The sequence below is a fragment of the Pteropus medius genome, unplaced genomic scaffold (genome assembly GCF_902729225.1).
Source record: "Pteropus medius unplaced genomic scaffold, Ma_sr-lr_union100, whole genome shotgun sequence".
Lineage (NCBI taxonomy): Eukaryota > Metazoa > Chordata > Mammalia > Chiroptera > Pteropodidae > Pteropus > Pteropus medius.
In genome coordinates this window covers 2,171,318-2,198,804 of record NW_024354911.1, presented here as the reverse complement: position 1 = coordinate 2,198,804, position 27,487 = coordinate 2,171,318, and the positions used below count along the sequence as shown (strand labels likewise).

Here is a 27,487-nt window from a genome sequence, read left to right as displayed (position 1 = left end):
AAATCTTAGGATAATGAGAATACAAAGGCTTGCCTATAACTATAGGCTCAAACCAAGGAAATCGAATATGGTATTGTCATCCTGCTCAATCAAATCTTAGAGATGCAAAATGGTTTGTAATAGCAAAAGAATGGAAACATAATTGCCCATCAACAGGAAACGCAGTAAATAAATTATAGTACACACATCCACCGAAATAGTAAGTTCACATTTATTGTGTCCTTACATGCCACTGTTCTAAATAACTTTCATTCACCTAATCTCACCATCATAGCATGAGATAGCTGAAATTATGATCCTCATTTTACAAAAAATATATATATATATATAAAGTAGATACATATGTACTGACATAGCCTCTTTGCACTTTTAAATGCTTGGCTGCAGGGCCTTTGAAGGAAAGCTAGGGTAGGGTTGGGAGAATGTAGGTGACAAAAACATGTTTATTAAGTTAACATCAGGGTGGGGGGAAAGAGGAAGAGGGCAAACGGGATCATATACGAGGTGACAGAAGGAGACTAGACTTCAGGTGGTCAGCACACAATAGAGTATACAGATGTAATATAAATTTGTACACCTGAAATTCATGTTGTTAATCATTACCTCAATAAATTTAACATGAACTGAAATCTGAAAGTGGAAAATAAATTATAAAGAGGGAACCTTAGGGGGAGGGCTATTATAGCTTGTATTTTTGTTTTTTGCTTTTAAAGCATAGGTTTCAGGTCTCTGTCTAGAAACCTTATCCTCCCCTCCTCCCACCTTGCTCAACAGACAAATGTGACTCATCCTCAAGGTTGCAGCTCAAAAGTCACATCCTTAGCAAAATCTTCTGTGGCTACTTCCTAAACGGAGTTAGATTCCCTCAGAGCACCCTCTTATTTTTTATCAGAGAGCTAATCAAAATTTGCAATCATGTACTTGTTCATTAGCCTAGTATCTGCCTGCTCTCTGAGACTGTAAGCTCCAGGAAAGCAGGAACCACATTTGTCTTGTTAGATCCTGGACCCTTAGTGACTAGAGACTAGTATCTGGTAGGCAGTCCCTTCATAAATGTATGTTGAATAACTAAATCAATGAAGACAGTCATCTTAACTCTGAGGCCTCTATCTTACCATTTTCTCCTGCCCTGTTTATATCTGTTCTCGTCTAAGAACAAAGATACTTTCAAAGCTGTGACTGGAATTTTATAACCTTTCCCCGAAAACGACTTTACTTCTAAAATCCAAAACTTCTCTCAAAACATTACTCAAAATATCTGCTGCCTACGAAAGACACATGTGTTGTGCTATAGACATGCTTTAGAGGTAAGAGATCCAAAAAAGTTCTTGTTGCCATTTTTCGAAAAAACAAACAGATACAGAGTAAATAGATCATACTGCTAACCAATGTCTAGGGTGAAAATTTTTTCTTGTTTACTCATAGGCCACGTTTATAATAACTAAGATAGCTAAAGGTGACCTCTGTAAGGAAGGTGAAAAATCTTACACTATGTAGATTACATTTGGAACATTACTATAGGGACTGGTCCTTACCACTGCTATCCTGTTTTTGTTTTTATTAAAATATGATCTGCCTCTTTCCTCACACAATTTTCTCAACTAACACTTAACCACTCCTAGATCACAGGTTAATCAATCACTATACAATGTTACTTTTATACTTGATACTTGTTTAGAGTTTACCCAACACTGAATTATAATTATTTACTTCCTTGTTAGTTTCTCCCACTAGCCCATGAACTCCTTGAGGGCAGAGACAATGTCTTATTCATTACTCTCTCTTCAGAACCTAGCACAATGTACAGCACATAGTAGGTGGTGCTCAATGTTTGCTGAAACAATAGGTATGTCTTTTTCTAGTGGACAAGGTCTAATTCTTGCCAAATACCAAACAGCTCTGATTACCTTGGATACTTAGTTGCTTGTGAGAAACATTTAATACCAGAGAGGTAGCAATGGAATTACACTGCACTGCTTTTACTCACTTTGACTTATGTGTGTTAATGGGGAAGCCAGAGCAAAATGGATAAATTAAGGCCACAAATAGAACCTTATTGCAGCCAGTTTCAACTTCCTCTCTTATAAAAACTTTTGTTAAAATTGCCAATGAGAAGCAGAACTGACAGATTTGAGTTCCATCTTTTATTTCCTCAGTCTGATTGCAGAGAATATCTGAAGGGCAAAAACAGAGGGAGAGGCTGAAGGCCTGAAGGACTGCTAGTCCACTGGGAGGAAGGAAGTTTGCTACAGATGCTAATGGTCTGTTTCAAGTCCTAGACAGAAGAGATCTCTACATTTCGAAATTTGCCTCTTCTGGTCCCACACTGTCCTTTAAGATGGGGAGAATGTCTCTGGGCTAGGCTCAATAGTGAGGCCTACCTCCCAGTTTCCCAGGCTGCTCTGGCCACTTTTCTGCCTCCTCAAAACAAATAAAAATTCAGCTTTTCTAAAGAACCCTCCTCATTTGGAATGGATGTGAGAAACAATCCCACAAATCCCACATTAGGGGACTTTGTCCTTTCACTCAGATATTTGCAGCCTGAGGCCATTCTTAATTCACCTTCACTACTGCCAGCCTCCCAGTTCTCCCAGGTCCTCTCCACCTCCCTCTGCCTTATCATTGGATGGGAGACCCTCTGGGGAGGTGAGTCATAATCAAAATCAAGGCCCCAAACCAAATCTCTCAGCACTTAGAGAAACTTTAAAACTTAATTTGGTTCTTCTTTGATGTAATGATCAGGTATAATCACGGAATCCCAAGACGGGTTGGTACTGTCTACTTTTCCTTCCCTATGTATCAGAAGGCATAAAAGACACACTTGCTTAAAAAAATAGATTGTGGGGTTTTTGCTCACCCCCTTATTAGAAAGGAAGTCTGTAGCTAGGAAGATTCTTTCTTTCCCTCCTCCAATATACATAGTAAGAACTTTTTAGGCCATACTTTCAAGTATATCTATAAAACTAAATATATTTCTTGTTATTATAAGTCTGCAGTATATCCAATCACCTGTTAGCCGCCAGCCTTTTCTCTCTAGGGTCACTCCTCAGCAGTGGAGGGCGGAGGGACTCTCCTCCACACTGCCTTCTCATTCCAGCTCATCATTACATTTACTTAACCAACATTTATTGATACAAGTGCCAGGCATTATGCCAGGCACTGGAGATCTAAAAATAAGACCAGATCTCTGACCTTAAGGAGCTTACAATCTAACAGAAGAAGTGTGTAGTAAAGAATTTAACCTTGCCCAAAGAGAGGTTGGTCTTTGCCTTTGGCTTCTGGGAAGTAACCTCGAAGTCCTTGGAATGTCCTGCCTAATAGAAATGTCTGTTTACCTGGGGGTCTCTGGCCACACTAGAAGTCTAGTAATGTGACTGAGGGGAAGGGGACTTTGAATCACATTATCAGCTAGACCTCCGGAGGGGCTGGAAACTGCGGTCTGCTAACCAGGTCTACATGACCAGGCCCCCATAAAAACTTGGGACACCAAGGCTCAAGTGAGAGTCCCTCGTTGGCAATACTTTGTGAGTATTGTCACACATGGTTACCAAGAAAATTTAATGCTCTCCATGACTCCACTAGGAAAAGACAACTGAAAGATCCCCATTTGGAACTTTCCTGGACTCTGCCCCATGCATTTCTTCCCTTCTTGACTTTAATGTTTCCTTTCACTGTGATAAACTGTAACCATGAGTATAACAGTCTTCAGTGAGTCCTATGAATCTTTCTGGTGAATTATGAAACCTAAGAGTCGTCTTGGGGGCTATCTCTAACTTGCAATTGTGTCAGAATTAGAGTGGTCTTGCGGATGATCCTCAACTTTGGTTGACAGTTATGTAGTGGGATTGGGAGGGCACAAAGATGAGAATGACTAATTCTACCTGCAGAGGTAAAGGTTCAAATAGGTATCTGTTGAATGGAGTTTTTCAAAGATGAATAGGTATATTCACCAGGTGAATGCAATCAGAGCAAGGCGGCATGGCATTATGTGTGAGGGAGGGGAGTATGAAACACATGTGTTTCGATAAAGCAGCATCACTGGAGGGGAGGCAGCAAAGGAGTCAAGGTAATTTATAAGGCTAGACAGATACACTAAGGCCAGGTCATGAGGAAACTTGCATGGCAAGCTAAGAAGCTCCACATGTGCCTTGTAGGCAATGGGAAGTCCCTGAAGTAAAGGATTAGATTTGCATTTTTAGTAAGGATCATTCTGCCAGTTGTTGTGGCAGGGATAGATTAGAGGGAGCAGGGGTGGGAAAAGACTGGTGACAATGAAAATAAGAGACTCTGGCAGTACTCCAGGAGAGAAAAGATGAAGGCTTGAATTAATGCATTGGTTTGTAGAGGAAATGGAGGAGAGAGAGGTGGGATTTAAAGGACATGGTGATTCACTAGCTGTTAAAGGTAAGAAATGGACAGGAATCATCAGAATGATTCCTAGGTTCCAAGCTTGGGTGACTAAATGCTATTAACATGGACAAGGATCTCAGAAAGAACATGACTGAAGGGTAAAGATAATGAGTTCAATTTTGGACATGCTAAATTTGAGGTGACTGGGAGGTCACCGATAAGTAGCTATATGTACAGGGCTGGAGATTATAGAGGGCAACAGCATATATACACAGCAGGTGAAGTCAGGTAAGAAAACCTGGAAAATATCCCTTGGATTTGGAAAACAGGAGACCACTGGTCCCTTGATGAGAGGACTTGATGTGGTAACAACACAAGTCAGATTTCAGTGGGCTGAGACATGAGTGAGAAGTGAGCTAGTAAAGAAATAGTGGAGAATAAATCATTGCCAAAGTGGATTTGTTTGACACCAATTCTTCCGTGCAGTCATTAGAACCTGGCATGGCTTTTCTGAGCTAACATTAAAATAGCCAAGACTATTTATCTTACCTAGTCTTTTCTAGGTGCATGGGTTCCAGTGGCACTTGACATGAAACAGGTGATCTCAACTAGTAGTCTCTTGCTAACTCATGCCAAGCTAGTCCTCCAGTCAAAGCAAGCAGAGTAGGCTACACTGGGCAATGATATCAGGATTTTTTAGTTGCAAGCCCAGAAATCAGCTTTAACTACTTTAAACAAGATGGGATTTACTGGATGTTCACAGGTTTTATAGCAAGAAGAAACAACCCCTGCCCCTCTGTGGACAAAATATACAAATTTCTACTGATTCACTCCCTTTGTTCCTCTGCTTGAGACACAAATTCTTAATGAAGAGTATGTGATTGGCCCATCTTGAGTCATGAGCCTGATGCTTGGCTAAGGGAGGGCAGTTCTTCCAAATTATAGTCCCACCAGACCATATTGCATGGGGAAGAGATAATTCCACAAAAAAGAAACTGGAAATTGTTCAGAAGGATAGCTGCCAGAAAACTAATATACAATCACAGCAACCAATAGCAAACCATCTTTGAAATAGGTGGCATTTCACAAAGTATGACTAGGAGATACATTATGTTCAGTAATTGATAATACTGGCTCCTCAGTTAAAAATATAAGGGGAACTCCTCTGAGGTACATCCATCCAGCTACCACTCAACGATACCAAGTTATGCGTGGTGATGTTTGGCTAATATGTTCTTTGACTCATGCATCTGTCCTGAGTGTCCTTTGGGGAAGGAGTCCTTCCAGACCCGATTATTTCTGAACAGAACCCAGCCAAGTCTCACTGATACTAGCATGCACTGTTCTTGAAATGATGCAGTTGGCTGCTGAGTACAGACTAGAGCATTCGGAAGGTCATTAGAGATGAAACATCTAGGCAACCAACAGCATGCTTCTTGGCAAGAGGAACACAATGTTCCTACTGCGGAACTGACCTTATTGGAATTCAGGGAAGAGTTTATTGATGTAGCCATGCTGAAATCTGCAGCCAGCAGGAACCTCGTTAGGTGTGGGGGGAGGGTGCTTCTCCAATTTTACAGTGTCAGCTTGAGCAGCTCTCAACACTGAGGCTAGATCCACTATGGTATGCTGATTTTGTGTAATCAGGCTGCGCTTAACAACTCCAGCCCAGATTTGTTCCCAGAATTAATCAACACAAAGGAACAACTGCATGTCACACATCTAACCTGGATCCCTCTGACATTTTGTCCAAAGGACACTAGTGCTACTGGAGTGGAATAGTGACGTCTTTCTGTCCAAAAAAAAAGAAGTCCTAGAAAGGTGGAAAGCAATATGAGAAGCAGATTGCAGCCATGGGAAATGCCACACATTTCATGAACAGAGTAGACACCATCTTCTTTCCATTCCCACAGTTGCCAAAGAGCTCTAGTTCACAAATCTGAATGGATCTTGCCTGCTCAAAGGTCTTTTGTGGCTCCCCTGCATATTGACATAAAATCCAAAACCTCTGCATAACACAATCTAGCCCATCTCTCTCTTCAGCTTCCTCTTCCAGAACCCTCCAGTCCTACATTGAGCCATGCTGAACTGACTTGAGGTCCCAGAACAAGTCCTGCCCTGCTCTGGAGGGGTGAGACTGCGTACCCTCCTGCCTTTGTGAGAAACTTCTCCCCTCCTCGTCTGCAGAGCACATTTCTGTCCCTCCTCTGAGCCTTGGCCCAGCTCTGACCTTCTCTGTGAAACCTCCCTCTGCTCTTCCTACTCCCCAAGGTTCTATCTGCCTTTTGGCACTAAAGCAATAATCTCACCATCTTGACACACCCTATATGCTGGCAGACTTATTTTCTCACCAGATCATGAGCTCCTCAAGGGCAAGGACCTAGTCCTGTCCATCTCCATAACCCACTCTACATCACAGGGGCCTACCACTGGGCTTATCTTTGTTTGTTGAAGGCACTCAAACGTTTGTTGAAGCAGTGAATGCACCCATTTCATCTCTGGCAGTGTCTAAACCAAAGAAAATCACACTTGTTTTCTCAGAAGAGGGAACATATTCAAATACTAAGAACTGCAGTTCCTGGTAAGACCTTTTAGAAAATGACGTTAGCAACAGCAGCAACTGGAAACTCAGCAGAATGCTTAAGTGCCAAAAACAGAGCGAAATGGGACAAGACTTGAACAGTCATGGTTTAGGTAGCCTGGGGGAGGGGGCGTGTAGCTGGGGGAGATTCATAACTGTCTTAAGTTTAAGAATCACAAGTTCTTTCTTAAGAATTACATATATTTACATTGTGAATCTACGATACACTTTTTATGAGTTGCTGCTCACATCTGAAGACCACCTAATTTAGGAACTTCCCCTAAATGTTTGAGCCAGCATTTCAGATAGGAGATAAGCTGTTTCCAGCTAGAGTAGCTTTGGTAAGTCCACTCTAAAATAAGACACCTGTTGTTGTTACCGTCCTCCTTCCCAACCTTCCTTCTGGAACCAGGCACCACTCTGTGACTCTCAAAGGAGGCTGCCTTCTTTAGTTCTCCATGAGGCTCCCAGGGTGGTCCGGGCTGTGGGGAGGGCTCTTTGGCTTGGGGGTAGACAGGTGCTCCAGCTCATAGTGTCCGTTGTCAGAGACACTGTGTGTGAGTTTCTCCTTCACGCTCTCCTTCTGGTTCCTCTTGTGCTCAATAATCTGCTGGAGCTGGTGTCCAGCATATTCTGGCTTGGTGGTCAGTGGACCAGCTGGCACAGCCATACCAAGAACATCTGACACCATGTATGGGCGCAGCCAGCCCACCAGAGGAGTGCTTCCAGGACTATAGTGGGTCTGCTTGTGATAGAAGAGAAGCCCATCTACCTATAAGAGGGGATACCAGGGATCAAAATGACTTCTGGGGCCACGTGTTTCCAGGAGAACCTACATACATAGGGGTAGCTCTTGCGGTCCAACTCCTTTTTTTGGGTCACTGCCAGAGGAAAAAAAGTTGTTTTTCATACATGCAATTTCTCTAAATGAAGAAATGGCCTTGAAAACTAAATTCTAGAAAATAAAAACATAAATAACACTTTCTTGTTTACAGAGTGCTTTCCTACCCACTATTTCACTTTCTTACCCACCATAAGGATTTGAGAGATCAGACCAATCAGAGTTCTGCGGGCCTCTTTAGAAACACATAGTGAAGCAGAAATTCAACTTGAACCTAGATCTTCTCTCTCCAAATCCCATGCAATTCCACTACCCAGAGGTCTCACAGTAGGGTATGTGCTCCACACAGGGGACAAAGCAGGGGAATTGGAAGAGCCCTTTGAGATGCTGGACTGCTGAGCACAGAGAAACAGGCTGTCAAGAAGTCCTGCTCTCCAAGACACAACTGGCTGCCTAACCCTCCCCCTAAATGGTTTGCAAGCTATGTTCTGGGAAACTTAGTTTTTCTCAATGGGAAGACCTCCTACAGTCCCGGATTTTCTTTTCCTGTGAGTCAGTGACTCATCTCTAAAAGGCATTTACTGTCATTGGGGCGTAAGAGCTATAAAGATGGTGTCTTACCACCTTCTTAATTTACTCCTGGAAATGAACACAACTCAGCCTTCGTCATTTCCTCAAGTGGGAAGCTATTATCCTTCTGGCAAAATTATATCCAGTTTACACAAAGACTTGTGGGTAACTAGCCAGGATTTTAAAGGGTGTGATAGGCAAAGGGGAGTTTGCTTATTTAGCCTGGAGAAGGTAACCACAGGTTCTAAAGATGACAAAAGACTCTCCCAACACTGAGGAGCTTCTGGGGATGTGAGACTTTCAGCAATAAGATCGAGAAAGTCCAGGCAAACTAGGAAAAGTTGGTCACCTTGCCCCATGCCACTGCTCAGCAAGCACTACCATCCTCAGGGACCATTTGCTCTTCGGAGGAAGGAAAGATTAGGAGTTCACACTGTCAGTCACAGAAGTCAAACAAAGGGCCTCATTCTCAGGTTTGTAACAGGAAGAGGCACACAAAGAAGGACCTAGGAATAAAAGCCTCACCAGATGCGTTGTCCTTTCAGGGCCCTTCTAGCTCTGGCATTCTGACTTATCTAGTAGGGTAGAGCTGAGGCTCTGAAGGGCAGTGAGCACATCCGTCCCAGGAATCAGCTTTCAGCCCTTATTCTGATGTTTTGACACAGTACAGTCAGAGGATATCTTAAGACTCTACGTAACCAAGTTTCCCTATGTCCTGCAATCATATCAGAGTAGTAATGATAATGGTTTTGTTACCTCGAAAGGGAAATCCATAGACAGCACCTTACACAGGCTCTCAGGGGTACAAGGAAAATTCTTTAGCCCCACAAATTTAAACTAAAATATAAATTTAGAACAAAGAATTAGTACATATTACAAATAATATTGGTTCCAGCAATTGCAAAGCTATATCAAGAAAAACAGTTTTCAGTCTCTTCCTTCCCAACATCCTCCCCTCCACCTACCCACTGAATTACTAGGTCAGTGGTTCTCGACCTTGCTTTATATATGAGACTCATTTGGGGAACACTTAAAAATTAATGGTGCCTTGGCCCTACCTGAGATTCTGACTGAATTGGTCTGGGGAAAGGCTTAGGCACTTCTTTAAGCTCTCTAGTTGACTTTAACGTGCATTCAGGGCTGAGAACCATCATCTTGTGCTAGGTTTAGGGACTGTATCTTATCCTCCCAGCCCTCTGACAGTTGCCCCTAATGAAGGACTAGTGAAGACCCTTTCAGAGCAACAAGGATTTTTAGACTGAAGCAGTATAACAAAGAGATTAGGACTACAAATTCTAAAGCCAGATTGCCTGGGTTTGACTCCCAACTCTGCCAATCACTTAATCTCTATATGCCTCCACTTTTCCCAGGTGTAAAAAGGGATAATAAAAGTATCTACTTCATAGGGTTGTTGTGTAGATTCAATGAGATACTACACGTAGAGTACTTAGAACAGTAATATCAGAGAGAACAGCACCCTTGTTCTCCTTCCTCAATCCATGTTTTTCCAGGACCTTATTGATAACATCACTGGAAGTAATGACCCTATTTATTGTCCTGTAACTGTTATCCAATTGCCTTTAAAATGTTGTAAGCAATCCAAGCAAATGCCAATATGCAGGGCTTAACTAATAAAACGCTCTGAAAATAGCTGTCACATATTTAATCATTGAGGTCACATATTTAATCATTGAGCAGATAGCAAAGAGACTTTTGAGCTATCATCCTGGGACCTTGAGGAAGACAGTCCTCTCTCTGAGCCTATATTCTCATCTCTAAAATGAGGGAATTGACTAAATGAGGTCACTCTCAGCTCAGATGTAAGAGCAGAGGTTATCAAAATGTGGTTCATGACCAGCAGTATCATCAACACTGGGGAACTTGTTAGAAATAAATTCTCAGGCTTCACCTTAGGCCTACTGAATCAGAAACTCTAGGGATGAGGCCCAGGAGTGTATGTTTTACTAGCCCTCCAGGTGCTGCTGATACATGCTACAGTTTGAGAACCACTATACTGGAATTCTAAATACTTTTTAATAAAAGCAGTTACTAGCATTTTATATCAATCACTATTTATTGCGTGCCTACCTTAAGTACTATGCTAGAAAGACGTGCATATTTATATCATTTGGTTCTTAGAACAACTCTATAAAGTAGGTGTTATTAATCATATTATAAAGATGAAGAAATTAAAGCCAAGTGACATTATTAACTTAACCTAATAATTGTTAAAGCCAAAACCAGAAGCAGATCTGGATGACTGTTAAACCTATACTCTTCCCATTATGCTATGCTGCCTCAAAAAAAGATAATTTCATTCATAATTAAATTTAGATAATAGACCAATTCAAACCAATCCCCATAAAGAACTCTGTGATCCTAACCCCAGGCCTTACAGGATTGAGCTTGGTATTCTCTCCCAGTCCTTCTTCTTCTGGTAACTTTGAATGCATCCAATAGAATCGGAAATCAGTCTGCCACAGAGAAGGGAAAAAGAAAGATGAAATACGGCTTATCTCGAACTATAATATAAGCAAAAAACACCCCATTCTAAATAGCCACGTGATTATAAAGACCTAAGCTCTTCTATCATTATCCTCATTTCCCTTAAAACTCTGCCATGTGGTTAGGAAGATGTTTATAAGTCTATGAAGATTTTTTTCTTAAAATCCAGTAGGATTACAAATAGCAGTTGAGCCAACATTTATCACTAAAGGCCTATTATATATCAGGCTCCATGCTAAAGACTTTACACACATAATCTTATTAATCTTCAATCACCCTGTGAGAGTTGTATTATCATTATCGCCATTACAGGTAAGGACTCTTGAGGCTCAGAGAGATTACGTCACTTGCCCAGGTACACACAGAAATACTGTGGGACCCAGGACTTTCCAACTCCAAAGCACAATAGTTTGACCTTTGTTTTAATACTGAGGATTAGAAACTACTATATGATTATAACTTCTCATAAACTACTTTATTCTCTGAATCACTGATTACCCTTCTGTAGTTATTTAGAGCCTTTTCTTTCCTTACATGATTTTGCTTTTGGAAATTAAAAAAAAAAAAACAAAAACAAACAGTCTTTATAACTGGAAAAAGAAAAATTCTTTTATAGCTCTCTTAATTTTTTCCCCTATGTATGTCAGTGTGTCTGGATTATCTGAGTCGGTTTTCATAAATAAAATATTTCTATTACATTTTTATTTCACATGTATTTTATTTGCATACAGTTGAGAAAAGTAGTGGAAAAAGGCACGAAATTGTTTAAAGTTATTTTTGCAAACTGTATGTATTAGGTTTTTCCTTGTGGCTAGTCATCATAACAATTCTTATTTTATGTATTTGTGCTTTCTCCTTTTTTCCTTATTGGGTTAAATAGAACTTCATAAATTTCATTGAATATTAAAAAGAATTATCTTATATATTAATTTATTTGGGTTAGTTTTTTTTCTATTACATTAATGTCTTATCAATTTTGTTTTTATTATCTTATTCATTTTATTGCATTGATCTGTATTATTCCATGTGTTTAATACTTTCATTTTTATTAACACTGAAAATTCGGACTATGATTTATTTTTGAATTGAACTTCAGCTCTATCACATTGTTATTTCCATTAACATTGTTTAAATATTTTCCTTTTGGAGAGAATACACTTTTATAATTTTGATATCAATTCTTGAATTATTCATTCATCTAAGCAAAGATATCTTGTTTGCTTCCAAAATTCGATAATTAGGAAAACTGATATAAACATTAAAAAAAAGTTTTTTCTTTATATTATAAATACATAAGGGATTTTAGTTGCCAAATTCATGGGTTATAAATGTGTATTAGGAAATATCCTTCAATAGAATTAAAGAAAAATATGTTCTGGAATGAATTTTTTTTTCCATTTTTCTTTTTAATTTTTTTTAGTTTATTTTTTTATTATGGTGGCATTGGTTAATGAAATCCAGTAAGTTTCAGGTGTACAATTCAACAGTCAGGCATATATATATTGCATTGTATGTTCACCACCCATACTTAGCTTTCTTTCTGTCACCACATATTTGATGGAATGAATTTATGAGTTCTGATTTCTAAGTTTGGCTCTGCACTTGGACAAGGTATTTAACATCTGTGGCTCTCAGCATCCATATCTATATGAGAGGTAATAACATTACTTAGCTCATAGAGTTGTTGTAAGGCATTCAATGAGATCATGCTCACAAAGTGGTTAGCAATGCAAGTCTTGGCTATTATTGTTAGAATAAGGTGCATGTTAGAATTCTGAAGTACCACCACCTAGCATTATTTGGAAACCTAGCTTTGGGTAATGGCTATGAAAAGCAGCCGCCTATACTGATAACTCATGATTCTCACACTTGAACCTGTATGAGGATCACCTGGAGGCTTATTAAAACATAAGAAACCGCCATAGTTTGATTCAGTAGATATGAGAATTTTCATTTCTAACAACACTGAGAACCACTGTGATAAACTAATTGACAGGAAGCACAAAAAAATCACCAATATAAAACTGGGACGATGATAGGGGACTGTTGGGAACAGACCCGCTTCACTCTGATAACTGCTACTGTCACTTACGAGATTCACCAATCTGAGAAAAATATTGGAGAAAGGTGAAATTTGAGGAGAGAATACTGGGGCCTCTCTTCACTTGGAAAATCTCCTTCTAGAGCTAGCCCCTCAGAGATGTGAGGCTTTGTGTCATACCAAGGAAGCCCTACCATCTTCAGAGTCAGGATGTGGTTGGTGAAGGAGTGGAGGTAGCAGGAGTCTATTTGATGATGCCTTACATTCCACCTTCTCTTCCTTGCACAAGGTGGCATCCCCTTCACCCACAATCTTCCCTGCCAGCAATCCTCCCACACTCTGGAGAGAGGAGGGGGTGGCTGCAGTTTCTACAAAGTCTAAGCCTACCCCTCTGTTCTGTTTCTCTCTTTCCTCCCCTCAAGAATTTGCTATTACTTCCTTTAGTTCCTCCTACTTCTTTTTTAAAAACGAAGCTAACTTAAACACACACAGATGCAAGGAACATTAGATAATGTTCTTGATATACCACATCCTGTACACACCAAGAAGTTGGTCACGTACCAAACCCACATGCTGAGCCACTTTCCCGGGAGGAGAAAAAACAGAAGACACAAGGGGTGTATCAATACTTACCTGGCAGTCATAGAAAGGGTGTCCCCGCCAGCACATCACATCCAGAACGTAGTAAGTCTGCTTCACCTCACTGTAAATGCAGTCCAGAATGGTGTAGTCTGGGACACAATGCAGAAAGTCGGTACTTGGTTCCCCTCCAATCAGGGTCCCCTCCACCACAATCCAGGGAGCTCCATCTTAGAGCTTGGGAACTGAGTCCAATAATGCTCAGTGCTTTCAGCAAGCACCAGCACTAAGGAAAAAAGGTTCAGTGGGGAGAGAGTTCTTCGAGATGCAGCTGAAGGGTGACCTGAGGTAGGACAGCACAAGAGGGATCAAGGCAACCCTTAAGCCAGTGGGAATTCAGATCTTTTAGATAAACTGGGATATTTATTCTCCTTAAAGAAGCTCAGGATTGAAAACAAGTAATCTTCCACTTTAGTTTACAACTACATTTTGAGCCCCTATCATGGACACTGTGTTCTGTGGGAATATTAACTATAAGTAGTCCCTGCCTTTAAAAAAGTTACACTCCAGTTAAGGAGATAATTATCACAAAGGAAAGAACAAAAAGCTGAACTGTATAGCACAAACTAAGAGCAACAGGAATTCCAGAAAAAAAAAAAAAAAAAAAAAAGGATTGGAGCAGCAGGAAATGCTTCATGGAAGAGATGTGATACAAAGAGAGTCTTCTGGGATCAGAGGATTAGAACAACAGGGCAGAGGGCAGGCGGGAGGGCATTTCAAGCCAGAGTACTGAAGTGACATGAGCAAAGGCCCAGAGGTATAATGAACTGGGTACATGTGAGGAGCAAGAAGGCAAGCCAGCTGAACAGAGCTAAGGAGAGTAGAGGAAACATAGAAGGATATGGAGAGTAGGGAAAAGATACAAGGATGGGTAGCCAAAGCCCACATGTAAGAGGCTCTAAAAGCCAACAGAGAGGTCTGGCCTCAGTACCAAGGACACAAGGAACACCAAGAGAGCCCAAGCAGACAGACACAAGAGCAGAGTTCAGCCCAGCTCTGCCACTTCCTCGCTGAATGACCATGGGCAAGTAATTTAACCTCCATGATCTTAGTCTCCTCAGCTAGGCCAAGTTAGGAGGGAAAAGCTAAGGTTAGGACAGTGATAAAAGAGGAAAGGGAATTTGGCAGCAAAGCCCAAGCAACAGCTTACTGAACATTACACTCAGCATTCCAAAAGACCTTTCCCCAACAAATTGCAGCTGTCACCTTGTAATGGCAATCCATGGGAAAGACATGTTGACTAATTCAGGGATTTGTTGCTCAGCAGACCTCACCAAGTTGAGTCTATTTTGCAAATGAAGAGGCCTGACCTTGAAAGAGACAGCCTGAGTCTAGTGGGCAGGATGGTTTTTAAGCAGTTTCAAAGGCATGCTTTCAAAGTGGATCTTTAAAACAACTAACTAAACAACTTACACTGTCTTTTACTGATTAGAAAACTCAGACAATTTTATGTAGGCACCTTTTGCTGTTGTTGTGTTTCGCCTGTTGCCTCCTGGCAGAAGAGAAGAAAACCTGTTGACGCAGTAACCACTCTTGGTGTAGGCACTAGTAGAACCCTGTGAGGAAAGAAAGGTACCATTCTCATTAGGCATCAAGGTCTCCTCATCCCAATGCTTCCACGTTCTGCAGGGGTGTCATCAGCCCAAAGATGGTTCTCAACAAATCCTTTCTGCAGAAAAGCATTTCAGTCCCCACGCCAGGCACAGCTGCTATGGCAGACAAAGAATGTGAAGTGCACAGAATCCCTCCTGCCACAGACCAGGCATGCTGGCGTAGGGAGAGGAGGCAGCTACTCACCCTAGAGGCCACGATAAGCGCTCTTTTTCCAACAGGACACACGACTACAATCCATTCCTGCCCCAAATCTGAAGGGACATCAATTAACCATTCAGAGAGCATCAACTGGAAACACAAAATATGGTGTTAAAAATCAACAGGGATGTTCTGTTCCACTCTTTACAATGACAAAGAATTCACAGCCTATTATCTATAATGAAAATACAAGTAAAAGAATAAGGGTAGAGAAGACCGATAGTGGTACCTCCACCTTACTTGCTCTTAGCAGTCAACTTGTCTCCTGTTCAATTGACGGGATGGAGGCCATTCACTGAGAACTTCAACTTTTCTACTCACCTTCATTACCTGCATCTGTACCCATTCTTATTACCTCACCACCTGTATCTAGGTAATAGGACCCTTCCCTTTCCTTACTTTGTCCACCTACCTACTACTATCATAACTATAATGTTCCAGGGTCTAAACCTCAGAGAGGAATAAGGTCCCTGACCTGGAGATGCTCTTAAATTAGATCATCATTTCCCAAACTGGTGACAGAAACACTGTACTAAAAGGGGGTTAGGAAATCTGTCTTTAAAAAAAAAAAAAAAAAAAAAAGGGAGGGAGCTGTGGTGAAATTAATTTGAAAAGGTTAATTCTTCCACTCATCACTCACCGATCAATTAATCCCTCCCACTGAATGTGTCATCTCTCCTTCCCCTTAGCCCACAAAATACTCAACCCCTAATCTTCAAAAACAAAACAAAAATGAAAACCTTTTATCACTCTGCATTTCTGTTAAGCTATTCCACTCAATCCTTTTTTTAAAAAACTACTTCATATTTCTTGATGTTGCCTTCCCTCCCACTGACACCTTCAATCCAAATTTGCTACCCCACAGCCCTGCTAAAGGTCAATGGTGACCTCCTTGCTGCCAAGTCTCTCTTCTCTCACCTCTCCCTTTCCTCCCCCTTCCACTCCCCATGTGATGCTGCCCGTCACATCCTCCTCTTTGACACATGTTCCCTTGTCCCTGTGGCAGTGCTATTGTTTTTTTCTTCAAACATTCCTCCATACACTCCCCAAAAACATGTCCCTGTGGGGGTGGATCTCATCTATCTCAGTAGCTTCACTTGTCACTTCTAAGAGGATGCCTCCCAATTCACCTTCTTTTACCTCTCCAGGTAGAATGGGAGACTTCTTTCCTTTCCTTCAGACTTATCTATCCAGCTGGCCACCTGGTATCTCTTTCTCTGCTTATCCTCTCTGTACCTTAAACTCAGTATATCCAAAACAAAATTCACTGCCTTCTATTGCCCAAGTACTTCCCATCTCTGAAACATTCACCCTTCCCCATCTGTAGCCCTATTAATTGTATAACCACTTACTCTGCTACTGAATCTTAAACCCAAGGCATAATCAACAATCCCTTAAAGGAAAGTTGTAATACAACACTAAAAGCACAAGTGACAAAACAAAAATTAGATTACACAAAATTTAAAACTTTTGTGCTGCCAACAATACCATCGAGAAAGTGAAAAGACAACACACAGCATAGGAAAAAATATTTGCACATCATGTATCTGATAAGGGACTCGTGTCCAGAATACATAAAGATGTCTTAGAACTCAATAATAAAAGATACACAAATAATGCAATTAAAAAATGAGCAAAGGATTTGAATATATTTCTTCAAAGAAGATATACAAATGGCTAACAAGCACATGAAAAGATGCTCAATATCATTAGTTATTAGGAAGATGCCTATCAAAACCATGAAACACCACTTCACACCTACTAGGATGGCTACTCTTAAAAAGACAGATAATAAAGAGTATTGACAAATATGTGGAGAAACTGGAATTCTCATATATTGCTGGTAAGAATGGTTTGGTCACTTCGGAAAACAATCTGGCAGTCTTCAAAAGGTTAAATATAAAGTTTTCATACGACCTAGTAATTCCACTCCCAGGTATATATAGCCAAGAGAAATGAAAACATATGACCATAAAAAAAACTTGTAAGTAAATGTTCATAGCAGCATTATTCCTAATAGTTAAAAAGTAGAAACAACTCAAATGGCCATCAACTGATGAATGGATAAACAAAATCTGGTCTATCTATACAATAGAATATTATTTGTCAATAAAAATGAACATGTTACAACACAGGTGAACTTTAAAAACTTTATGCTGAGTGAAAGAAGCCAGACACAAAAGGATATATCCTATATGATTCTATTTATATGACATGTCCAGAATAGGTAAATCCATAGAGACATTAGTGATCGCTAGCGGGTGGGGGTAAGGAGAAATAGAGATTGCTTAATGGGCACGTGGTTTATTTGGGGGAGGATGAAAATGGTCTGGAATTAGATAGTGGTGATGATTGCATAACCCTATAAAAATACTAAAAAAACAGTGAATCGTACACTGTAAACATGTGAATTGTATGGTATACGAATTATATCTCATCATGGCTGTTTAAAAAAATTGTAGTAGCAGTTAATACTTCTGGGGCATTTATTATGGGCTCTGGACTAAGTGTTTAAGGTATACTCTATCTCATTTAATCTAACAATCCTATGAGATAGGTTATTATTACTATCCCCCATTTTATAGATAAGAAACCTGAGACAGAGTGATTAAGTAACTTGCTTAAGGTCAATTAAGAGCCTGGCTTTGAGGTCAGGTCTCTGTGACCTCAGAGCTTAAACCCTTAACAACTTCTCACAGTGCCTCTTCTATCCAATCTATTGCTAAATTCTGTCCATTCTACCTGGAGACATTTCTCATGCTCATGACCTTGTTTCCTTCCCTCCTTTACCACCTATCATCAGATTGTTTTTAGCAAACCTAAGCTCCCTGCCACAGTCTCTCTCTTCCAGGCCCTTTTACACACGGATGTGTCATCAGATGAAGTCTCAACTCCATCCTTGGCTCAAAAATTCTCAGTGGTGGTTCTCCACAATTTAAAACAGTCTAAACTCCTACACATATTTCCACTGTATTCCTTTCCCCAACCTTATGCTGCTCTGTCCTCACTGGCTTGTACACTGCTTCTCAGCACACCATATACTTGTCTCCCATTTCTGGGTTCCTGCTTAGCCTATTCCTGCAGCCTGGAATGCCCTGCACCTGCTTGTCAATGACCTACCCATGCTTCAAAGTCTCCTCATTTTTTAATTTACTTTTCTTGATTTCACAACCCTGCTTCCTTCTCTTTTGGAAGTTAATCTCACTTTCTTATGGCAAAAACCATAATCTACACTTATTCTAGGAGCACAAGGCCCCTATCTGGCCCCGTCTATCTTCCCCACAGTGCAACTTAGCTTAACCCAGAGAAGGGACTTCAACAACACTTGCTGAACAGAACCGAATTATACTGTCATGAAGGATGTTATCTGTGCTATATTTGGGGGCAGAGAAGATGGGAGTACTCTAAAGGTGAGAGAAGATTCTGAGATGACAAGATACTTGGGTTACAAAAGTATACAATGGCAGGGTACACCCCTGCCCCCACGAAGATGCATACTCTGCCTAATGGAATACCTGGACTGCCTAGAGTACTGGACAGTCTCCACAAGCCACAAGCCTTATTGGTTCCTCTCTGTGCCCTCCAACGGGGCACTTAGTCAAGTTTGTCACAGTAATCTGTTGTTTTATGGCCTCAGCCCCATGTGGGCCAAATGGCTGGCTTGGGGGGGGCTGGGCAGATTTCCTTATATTCAAGAGCAGTTGTACTTCCCATCTTCCACCATGTAAAAGATCCAAGACTGACATCTTAGCCCACTGCTTGGGAAAGACTACCAATCTGGGAGGTGGGATAGGGGCAGTGCTAGGTTAGGCAGGCCCGATCCAGAACAGCTATGCAATGACTACTAAAAAAGTGACAAGTGCATAGAGTCCATTTGTATATCAGTAGCTCAGGGACTTTCTGCAGCAAGCTGGCAGCCTTTGGTTATAGCCTGGGGTAATGGTTCCCACTATTCAGTCTCCATCAGTGATCCCCAGTTAGCACATGGCACTGTAAGCCATCTCTTCTCTCCATCCATAAACTTTCCAAACAGCATTTTCTTTGCAATTCCCATTCCTTTTTCCTGCTTATTCCTCCTCTTTTTTGGAAACATTTATTTCAGTGGGGTTTGACTGCATAGTAAAGGGAGTAGAACTAGCTGTGCCTAATTTCTGGAATACTCACTTGATTAGCATAGCGTTTTGGTAACTTCTTGCCAGTGTCAATATCCATTTCTTCATCATCTTTCTTATCTTCTTCTTCCTCACTCTCCATCCCTGTCCAGTCATCTTCAGCCAGTCTTCTGGCATGATTCACATAATCCAGCCGCTTGCTGGAGAAAGAAAAGGCATAAATTAATTAAATCTGTCACACCCTAAAATGTGACAGATTTAATTAATTCAAAGGCTCCGAATTCAGGAGCAACTTGGAGATTCTGATGGGAGTAAGAGATGACAGAATTTCCTTTGTAAGGCTAAGCTAGTAACCTCCTCCTCACAGATCCTAAATCAGAAATCCACTCTGAACACACTCAGCCTTCCTTTAAAGGAATTTTCAAGGTTTGCTAGCTGGAAAGGCTGACCCTACTCCCACTCACCCTACCCCAGACTCCCAGCTCTATCCCAAGTGAGAGCTGACATTTCTCTGCTTGGTAGACATCTAATCCAAAGTCCCCCAGGGATTGAAAAGGAGAATCATTGAGATGAAGTGAGAATTTTAAAACAAGGACAGCTTCTGGGGCTTTCCACTTTATACAGTTTTCTGAGTAACAGCCAGGCCTTTCTTCAGCTCCTGTTGAACTTTCAAAAAAGACCATGTAACTTATAATTAAATATCTTTTGTTTCCTTTTATCATTATCTTCCTCTTTTTAAAAACTACATATTATAGAAAGTTTGGGAAATTGAGAAAGAAGAAAAAGAACCTTTTGGAACCTAACTGTTCCAAAGCGACTTGTAGATGTTACACAATCCCCTAGGCTTCGTTTCCTCAATGCTAAGGCCAAAAGATCAACTACTAAGGCAGTGAGACCAACTTAGCTGGTTTCTTCTTAAACACACCCATGTGTTCATGCACATTCACATGAAGATGCACACCAGGGAGAATATATGCAAGCACAATGGTCTTTTATTTCAAGAATAAAGGAGAGCTGGTGTACTTGCACATGTGCAAAAGGATACATATTTGTGGTTATTTCCTAGACATTGTTTGTAAGCGCAAGAGAAGGAAACTACCCATATACCCATCAGTAGGGGACTGGTTAGATTACATCGTGAACTATCCATTCAATGGGATACCTGGCACTTTATGAACTGATACAAAATCTCTGCAAAAACAACAACAATAACAACAACAACAAACACCCAAAACTGTTAAATAAATGTGCAGAATAGTATATTTTACACTGCTACTTCTGTTAAAAAAAAGTTATATACATATGCAATCACAACTTGCTCATATATGCACAGAATGTCTTTGGAAGGATACACAAGAAACTAATAATATGGAAGAGGAACTGGATGGCTAGGGAACAGTATTGGGAGGGAGACTTTTACCAATTGTTTTGAAATAAGTAATACATTTATTGCATGTATTCTCAGTTCAAAATTCAAAACATATAAATTATAATTTTTTAAAAATGGAGTGTAGGGGTGATGTGAGAATGTAAACTGCCAGCAACCCAGAGGCCACAGGAAATCATTTCTGCGAAAGACATCCAGTGATGCAACACTGGGCAAAATGGAGGCAGTATAGAAACTGTGTAGCTGTTAATAGTTCCTCCTAATTTTCAATTTCTTACTTTATTACCCAGAAGAGGCTCATGTTGCACTGAGAATAAAAGGGCAGGCCCTGCCTTCAGAGCAACCTAGCCTCAAACACTCCTATCCTGCTCTCTTTCCCTGCGTGCCATCTTGGCACTGAGAACTATGTGTATGGAAGACATTTCCTCAGGTTCCCTGTGGAATTATTTGTCTGGAACTCCCAGTGGCTCCACAGAAACATCTGGGCTGCAGTCAGACAGGAAGACCACACCAATGCCAGGATTCAGAGTGCAGGAGAAGCCACACAGGGAATGTAAGGCGTGGAAGTCTGGGTGTGCCTTCACAAGTCCCTAAACTGCAAAGCTCAGTACTGCTGCCAGGAAAAAAAAGAAAAATTTAACCAAATAACTGAACTTTTACTTTTAAACTTTAGTCTCTCCTTACTTCTTCATCTTTTCCTAAGTTCTGGGTGTAAAGGATTTATATCTCTGCCAGGATTTACCCCTCCCAACGTCAACCTACAAAGGGTCTACTTTGAAAGAGGTTCTGTAGAGGCAAGCCTGGAGCCTCCTGAACAGTTCACAGTACCCAGCCTGGAGAAAGAAGCCAAGAGTTAAAGTATCCCTTACGATTTCTGCAGTTCCAATAACTGGCGGCGCCGCTCACTCTGTTCCAAGGAACTGTACTTGGACTTGTACTGGGACAGGCGGGGGTGTGGGGCAGCTGTGCTATTCAGATCTTGAGACACAGAAAATCTACTAGCCAGGGCTTGACTCAGCTCTTCCATCTTCCCTACAAAGGAAAATATAAGAAAATGGTTCATTCATTTCATATTATTTCCTGTGTAAAGGCAGTTATAACATTATAGCTACTTTCCTAAAATACCTCAATCCCAAATCACAACTTTGTTTCCATGGGAAAAACCGAAGATAAAGGGTAAATGAGTTACAGATGAGCAATTACGTTATTTCCCGAAGATATTTCAACAATGATCGTTTCAATAGCTCTGAGTGTATAGATATAAATATTAATCACTAAGCAAATTCACCTTGTGATTAAATCTAACTTTTGGCTCTTTGTCATCCATCACCAGGGGTCCTGTCATTAATTCCTTCTTACCAGCATGGATAACCAGTGATGTGATCAAGTATCTAATTTTTTTTTCCTGGATAGTTCTGAAAAACCATTATTCAATAACTAATGTAACTTTCTTATGCAAATTTTATCCATTTGGTTGTTTAAGTTTTTAATAACTGCCTACTCATATTAAGAAAATTTAACTCCATAAGAAATCCGGGTTCTGGTACCTCTGGAGGAATAAAAGAGAAGCTAAAACCCAAACCTGCCAGTTACTTTGTTTGATAGTTTGTTTCCTTTGGGGTGGGCAGAAGGAAGGCTTCAGGACTATGTATGTAGGGCTCACTTGGAAAATGATAGCTAGAATATAGCTTCAATGTGGAAGGCTACCAGTTAATACCAGGTACTCCAGGAAAAAGAAGGACCTGACATGCGATATATTTGGAAGACAGAGACTATCCAGGTAAGCCCCAAAGAATGGGAATGGAGAGAAGAGGTGAATTTACACTTCATTCACTCTCCTGTTAATGAAGTTTTGAGATGGCACAGAAGCTTACCCAAGAGTTAAAGGTGTGCCTAAAGACTGTAAGAAAACAGGAACATTTGAGAGAAATTTGACACACAGCTGGGCTGGCCTAACCCTTTAGTTCTAGTGTAAAACAGAGGGCACTGAAGTGCTTAAACTCCACCTGGAGCCAGGTCCCACTGCTCTGAGAACCAAAACCAACAGGTTCATTCCAGAGCCTCTATAGTTAAAAATACAACTCTATGGGCCTCTACATGGCAAGTTACTTTGCACCTTGAAGTAAGATTTTTTAAATTTGCAGCATTAGATTTTTTAAATTGAACAGACCCCTTTCTCAAAACCTGTGGTTAAAAACTGACGTAAAATTTACCATCTTAAATATTTTTTAGTATACAGTTTAGTGTTAAGTACATCCACATTGTTGAACAATCAATTTCCAGAACTCTTTTCATCTTGCAAAACTGAACCTCTGTACCCATTAAACATGATAGGAACTTTTTTTTTTTTTTATACAGTTAACAGTATGGATCGAAGCATGTCTTAACATATGTAATGCACCAGAGGATGGCCATTTGTGGTTGAGGCTAGGTGACGAGTACTTGAGATCCATAATGGTAGATTATTTTCTGTATTATTCTGTACCTTTGTCTAATTCTGAACACTTCCATAAGACTTTTTAAAAATTCATTGTCTTTGGCTTACCAATGACCAAAACTGAAATACATTTATTTATTAGGCCTTATCATGCTTTATCTCGGTGTGGGCAGCCCTGGATACTTGGGAGTGGGGGGCGGGCTCCCTGGACCTTCCCTTATGGCTGTTCTTGGCTGGCTCCTACTCTTTCAACCTATTCCTCAGTGATGCAGCCTCCAAAGGTTCTCACCTTAGCACGAGTGTCTCATCCTGAACCCGCATCTGGCCCCTACTCCCAAATTTCCAACAGGCCCAGACCCCTGCCCTGCCCTACCTCCAACCTCCTGCGCGTCCCCTGCCTCTCCCAAGCACAAACTCCTAGGCCCCAGCCCGGTATCGAAGCCTCCTCGGCGTCTCTCACCAGCTTCTATCTGCTCCAAGTGGCCATTCTCCCCGCCACGGCCCTGCACTGCCTTTCTCTAGAGATGGGAACATTTAGGCATTGCAGGATTCGCCCCTCCCAGAAAAAAGTCCCTGAGGGAACCAGGCCCGACCGCGTGGACCATAGGAGCGGAAGCACGCTCAGGGGGAGGCCCCTGCCTGGCTAGGCCCCTCTGGAGGACGTCTCGGGAGGCCGGGGTTGCCGAGCCGTCCACGGGGAGTCATAGGCGGGCGCCGAAGAGCAGTTGAAACCGGTAGGGCCCAGGCTCGAACCCAGGACTCACCTGGGCTAGGTTACAATTCCATGCGCCGCCGCCGCCACCGCCGCCGCCACCGCCGCCGCCACCGCCACCACCGGCAAAGCCGACCAATCAGAGCCGCCCTTCAGCCGCCGCCGCCGCCGCCGCCGCCGCCGCCGGCACGGGACCCACGAGCCCTGCGTCCAGTTTCTTGCGTGTCCAGTTTCCTGCTCCTCCACCCGCCGCGAGTGCCGGAAATCCTTCCGCGGTGTGGTTTCTGCTGGACGTTACTACCGCCCCCAACGGCTGGCGCTTTTCCCGTCGGCCCGGAACTTCTCCTGTAAGGTGACTTGGCCTGGCCGCGCCCTCGCTCTTGGGCACAAGCTCCTCGGGGCTCCTGGTACCGATAGAGGGAGCCCCGATCTCGTCCCGGCGTTCAAGGTCCTCGAGGCCCTGGGTCCTGTCGCCCCCTCAGGCCCACCCAGAAAGTAGGGTATCGCCAACAGCCCGCCCGTCTTCTTTGCCGGTGATTTCGACGGTCGGTGCCGGTTCCCTGACTACCCCGCACCCCTCACACCCCCAAGTCTCAGACAATTAGACGATTCCTCTCCTTTCGCCCGTGCAATATCGGAATCGTACCTGATTACACCTGTTTGCTCTATTTGGAGGTTCTCTTTCCTACTTGGTGGGCTTGGCAAAGGCAGGAACGGCTGATTCCTACTTAAGTAGACAGTGTCCAGCACAAAGCAGTAGATGCTGGTGAAGAAATGATTGAATTTCTACAAGAAGTGGGGGAAGCAACCCAGATGCAGAAGAGCTAATCACACTACACTGCAGCCTCCGCAGGGGAGGACTGATGAGATGCAAAATAAAAATAATAGCCATTTCTCGAATGCTTACATTTAGGCAGACACTGCCTCACATGCATTATTTCATTTAATCTGCAATTAACACCAGGAAGTAGACTGAAGCTCAGACAAGTTAAACTTAGCCAAATCATACAACTTTTGAGCCAAATATTTGAATTTGCCAAATGTTCGAGTTATAAATTGGATTGTACTATACTACAGAAACAAAATATACAAAGTTGGGCACATTCTGAGTCCAAAGAATACCAATATGTGGACTTGTTGCATATTTTATGTATAGTACATGAAACCATTTAGACTAAAAAGAACAAGAGATCAGACTGAAACAGTAGATAAAGGGTGCTTGGGGCCCTGGAAGACCAATTTTTTGGACCTCAGAATTTATGTAGGTGAGCTCTCTTTCAATGGTCACACTGAGCAACGCTGTGTACTAGGTTGTTTATTTGGTGCATCCATAAGTAAAAGCTCATGTTTGCCTGATTTATGAGACTGACAAAAACCCAAGGCCTGACATCACTAAGGAACTTTGACCCCCAGATATTAAGTATTTTGTATCCCAGAACTATTGTTCTCTATCCATGGCCATGGAGGTCACATCTAGCGGTGAGAACTGCACAGAAAAGAACAAAGGCCCTACACATTAGAAGAAAACAGACTGAGATTGACAAAGAGCCCTCCCCCCACCCCCAAATTCATACACTGAGGTCCAGGAAAAATACTCCAGTCCTTTATTCATACTCAGCCAAATAACTTCCCATATCACTAAAGTAAAAAACTAAATAGAGGGTGGCTCCATAGTGTAGTGGTTAGCATGTCCACTTTACATGCAGAAGATCCTGAGTTCATGCCCCAGGTGAAGCCACGGACCAGGCCCCGGGTGCTCCAGGCCCAGGGTGCTCCAGGCTCAGGTGCTCCCTGTGAGCCTGTGAGAGGAGATGCCCCACCTTTAGAGATACAGTTCTTCAGGGGAAACAGCAACATCCATAGGTCAGGGGTGGGATGGGGGAGGAGAATTAAAGTGGGGAAAAAAAAGTAAAGAATACTTACAAAAAAAAAAAACTAAATAGCACTTGGCCCAGAGGCTTATTTAAAGCCACTTAAGTTTCCATAAGAGGCTGCTCTGCCTGAACCAGTGGTTCCCCAACTATAGCCATTCACACCCTAACTTCACAATGTTGGCCACAAACCCATATACTTGTGTTTAATGTCTTTAAATCAATTTCCTTTTTTAAAAAAAGTTTAAATACATTTATTTAAAAGAGGAACACCATAGCATTACCTTAAATCACTTACCACTTCAATAGAAGGTATCTATAAAACATATACAGTGAAAATAGTATAATGTTATAACCTACTTAGATATCTGCAGAAAACTGTAAGACTGAAGACTTTGTAAAAATTAGAGGTTAGCAAGTGTTGGAGAAGTGATAAGTAGTAACATTAATAGAATTTATTTTACATAATCGAAAAACTTCAAAGAGAACAAAAGAGGGAAGATCTACTTTCTCATTCTATGATTCAATGTCGTTTATGGTGGAATCTGTGCACCCTCTAAAATCTGGTAAGTGCTCATGATGGAGAAGAGACAGGGAACTCTACCTAGAAGAGATTGAGAGCAGGAAGGTGTCCAGCCTTTTCCAAAAGCGGAGGCTCTCACCAGGAGCCCCGAGTGTCATTCTGTCAGTCTATTAACAAATGTGTGTTTAATGCCTACTGTTGGTCAGGCACTGTGCCAGCCCAGAAGATATCAAAATAACTAAGCTCCCCTAGGAGCTTATAGCCCACTTGTGGTAGGAAAAGAAAAGATAAATGCCATTGCTGAGTGCAGACCAGTGCCAAGGAGCTCGGGTGGCTGGGTGGCAAGTGAGTGGGGTGGTGCTGCTGGGGCCACAGTGTTCTGGCAGCTCCTCTCTGACATTTGAGTTGAAGCCTGAATGATGAGAAAGCTGCCAGCCATGAGGACAGGGAGACCTTCTGCATTTCTAGCAGAAGGCCCAGTAGATGCAAAGAGAGGCTTTGTTTGAAGTGTAAACAGAAGGCCAGGAGGAAGAAGCAGATACACAGGTGGGACACAGAAGCATTGTAGGTCATACCGGGAAATTTGGATTTTACCTCTATTGCAGATGAAGGTTTTTAAACAATTATGAGATAACTAAATTTGAGCTTTAAAGAGTTCACACTGGCTGTTTGTGGAGAACTGAAGCAAGTGTGGAGGTCAGAAGGCCAGTGAACAGGCTTGCACTAATATCCGCTTGCAGTGGATATTATAGGAAGGGCTAGATATGAGATATAATCTGGAAAGAAAACTCCTCTTAAAGAGGGGAGTTAGCAAGAATTTTACATATGTACAAGTCTAACCTCCAGCCAAGACTTTCCCCTTGAAGTTATTGGAACTAAAAGAGAATTGGAAAAGGAACAGCTTTTCCCTATGTAACTCGATATTATTTCAAGTCTAGGCCCTGCACCATCTAAGCCATCTTGAGGCCCAGTGCTTCTCATTGCCCACTTAGAGACACCCTATAGGAGACAGCTTCTTTAGCCAATTATGGTAGGAGAGAGACTCTGACTTGAGAGGGTGGCAAACTCATGGGGGCATGTGAGCCAGGATGCAGAAACTGCAGTCA

General features: G+C 41.8%; 1 protein-coding gene across 3 annotated transcripts; it reads right to left on the bottom strand.

Moving 5' to 3' along the window:
- Nucleotides 1-189: 189 nt before the first annotated feature.
- SNUPN (snurportin 1) lies at nt 190-25,503 on the bottom strand. Of its 3 annotated transcripts, XM_039856700.1 has the most exons (10): nt 24,109-25,503; nt 24,040-24,078; nt 21,708-21,870; nt 19,504-19,651; nt 15,325-15,429; nt 14,987-15,083; nt 13,522-13,619; nt 10,739-10,816; nt 9,099-9,179; nt 190-7,703 (listed from the first exon to the last, which is right to left on the bottom strand). In XM_039856700.1, the coding sequence occupies exons 3-10, from the start codon at nt 21,863-21,865 to the stop codon at nt 7,380-7,382; spliced, it is 1,089 nt and encodes a 362-aa protein (XP_039712634.1). In that variant the 5' UTR covers nt 21,866-21,870; nt 24,040-24,078; nt 24,109-25,503; the 3' UTR covers nt 190-7,379. The 3 variants fall into 3 exon arrangements, with proteins under 3 accessions (XP_039712634.1, XP_039712636.1, XP_039712635.1); XM_039856702.1 differs by lacking the exons at nt 24,040-24,078; nt 24,109-25,503 and adding an exon at nt 23,649-23,987; XM_039856701.1 differs by lacking the exons at nt 24,040-24,078; nt 24,109-25,503 and adding an exon at nt 23,736-23,987.
- Between the last annotated feature and the right edge of the window lie 1,984 nt (nt 25,504-27,487).

Coding starts and splice junctions, on each gene's coding strand:
- SNUPN (XM_039856700.1), bottom strand. CDS start 21,865: ATGGAAGAGCTGAGTCAAGCCCTGGCTAGTAGATTTTCTGTGTCTCAA. Junction 13,620..14,986: donor AAACACAACAACAGCAAAAG/GTGCCTACATAA, acceptor ATTGTGTCCCAG/ACTACACCATTCTGGACTGC. Junction 10,817..13,521: donor ACCCTTTCTATGACTGCCAG/GTAAGTATTGAT, acceptor TCTCTGTGGCAG/ACTGATTTCCGATTCTATTG.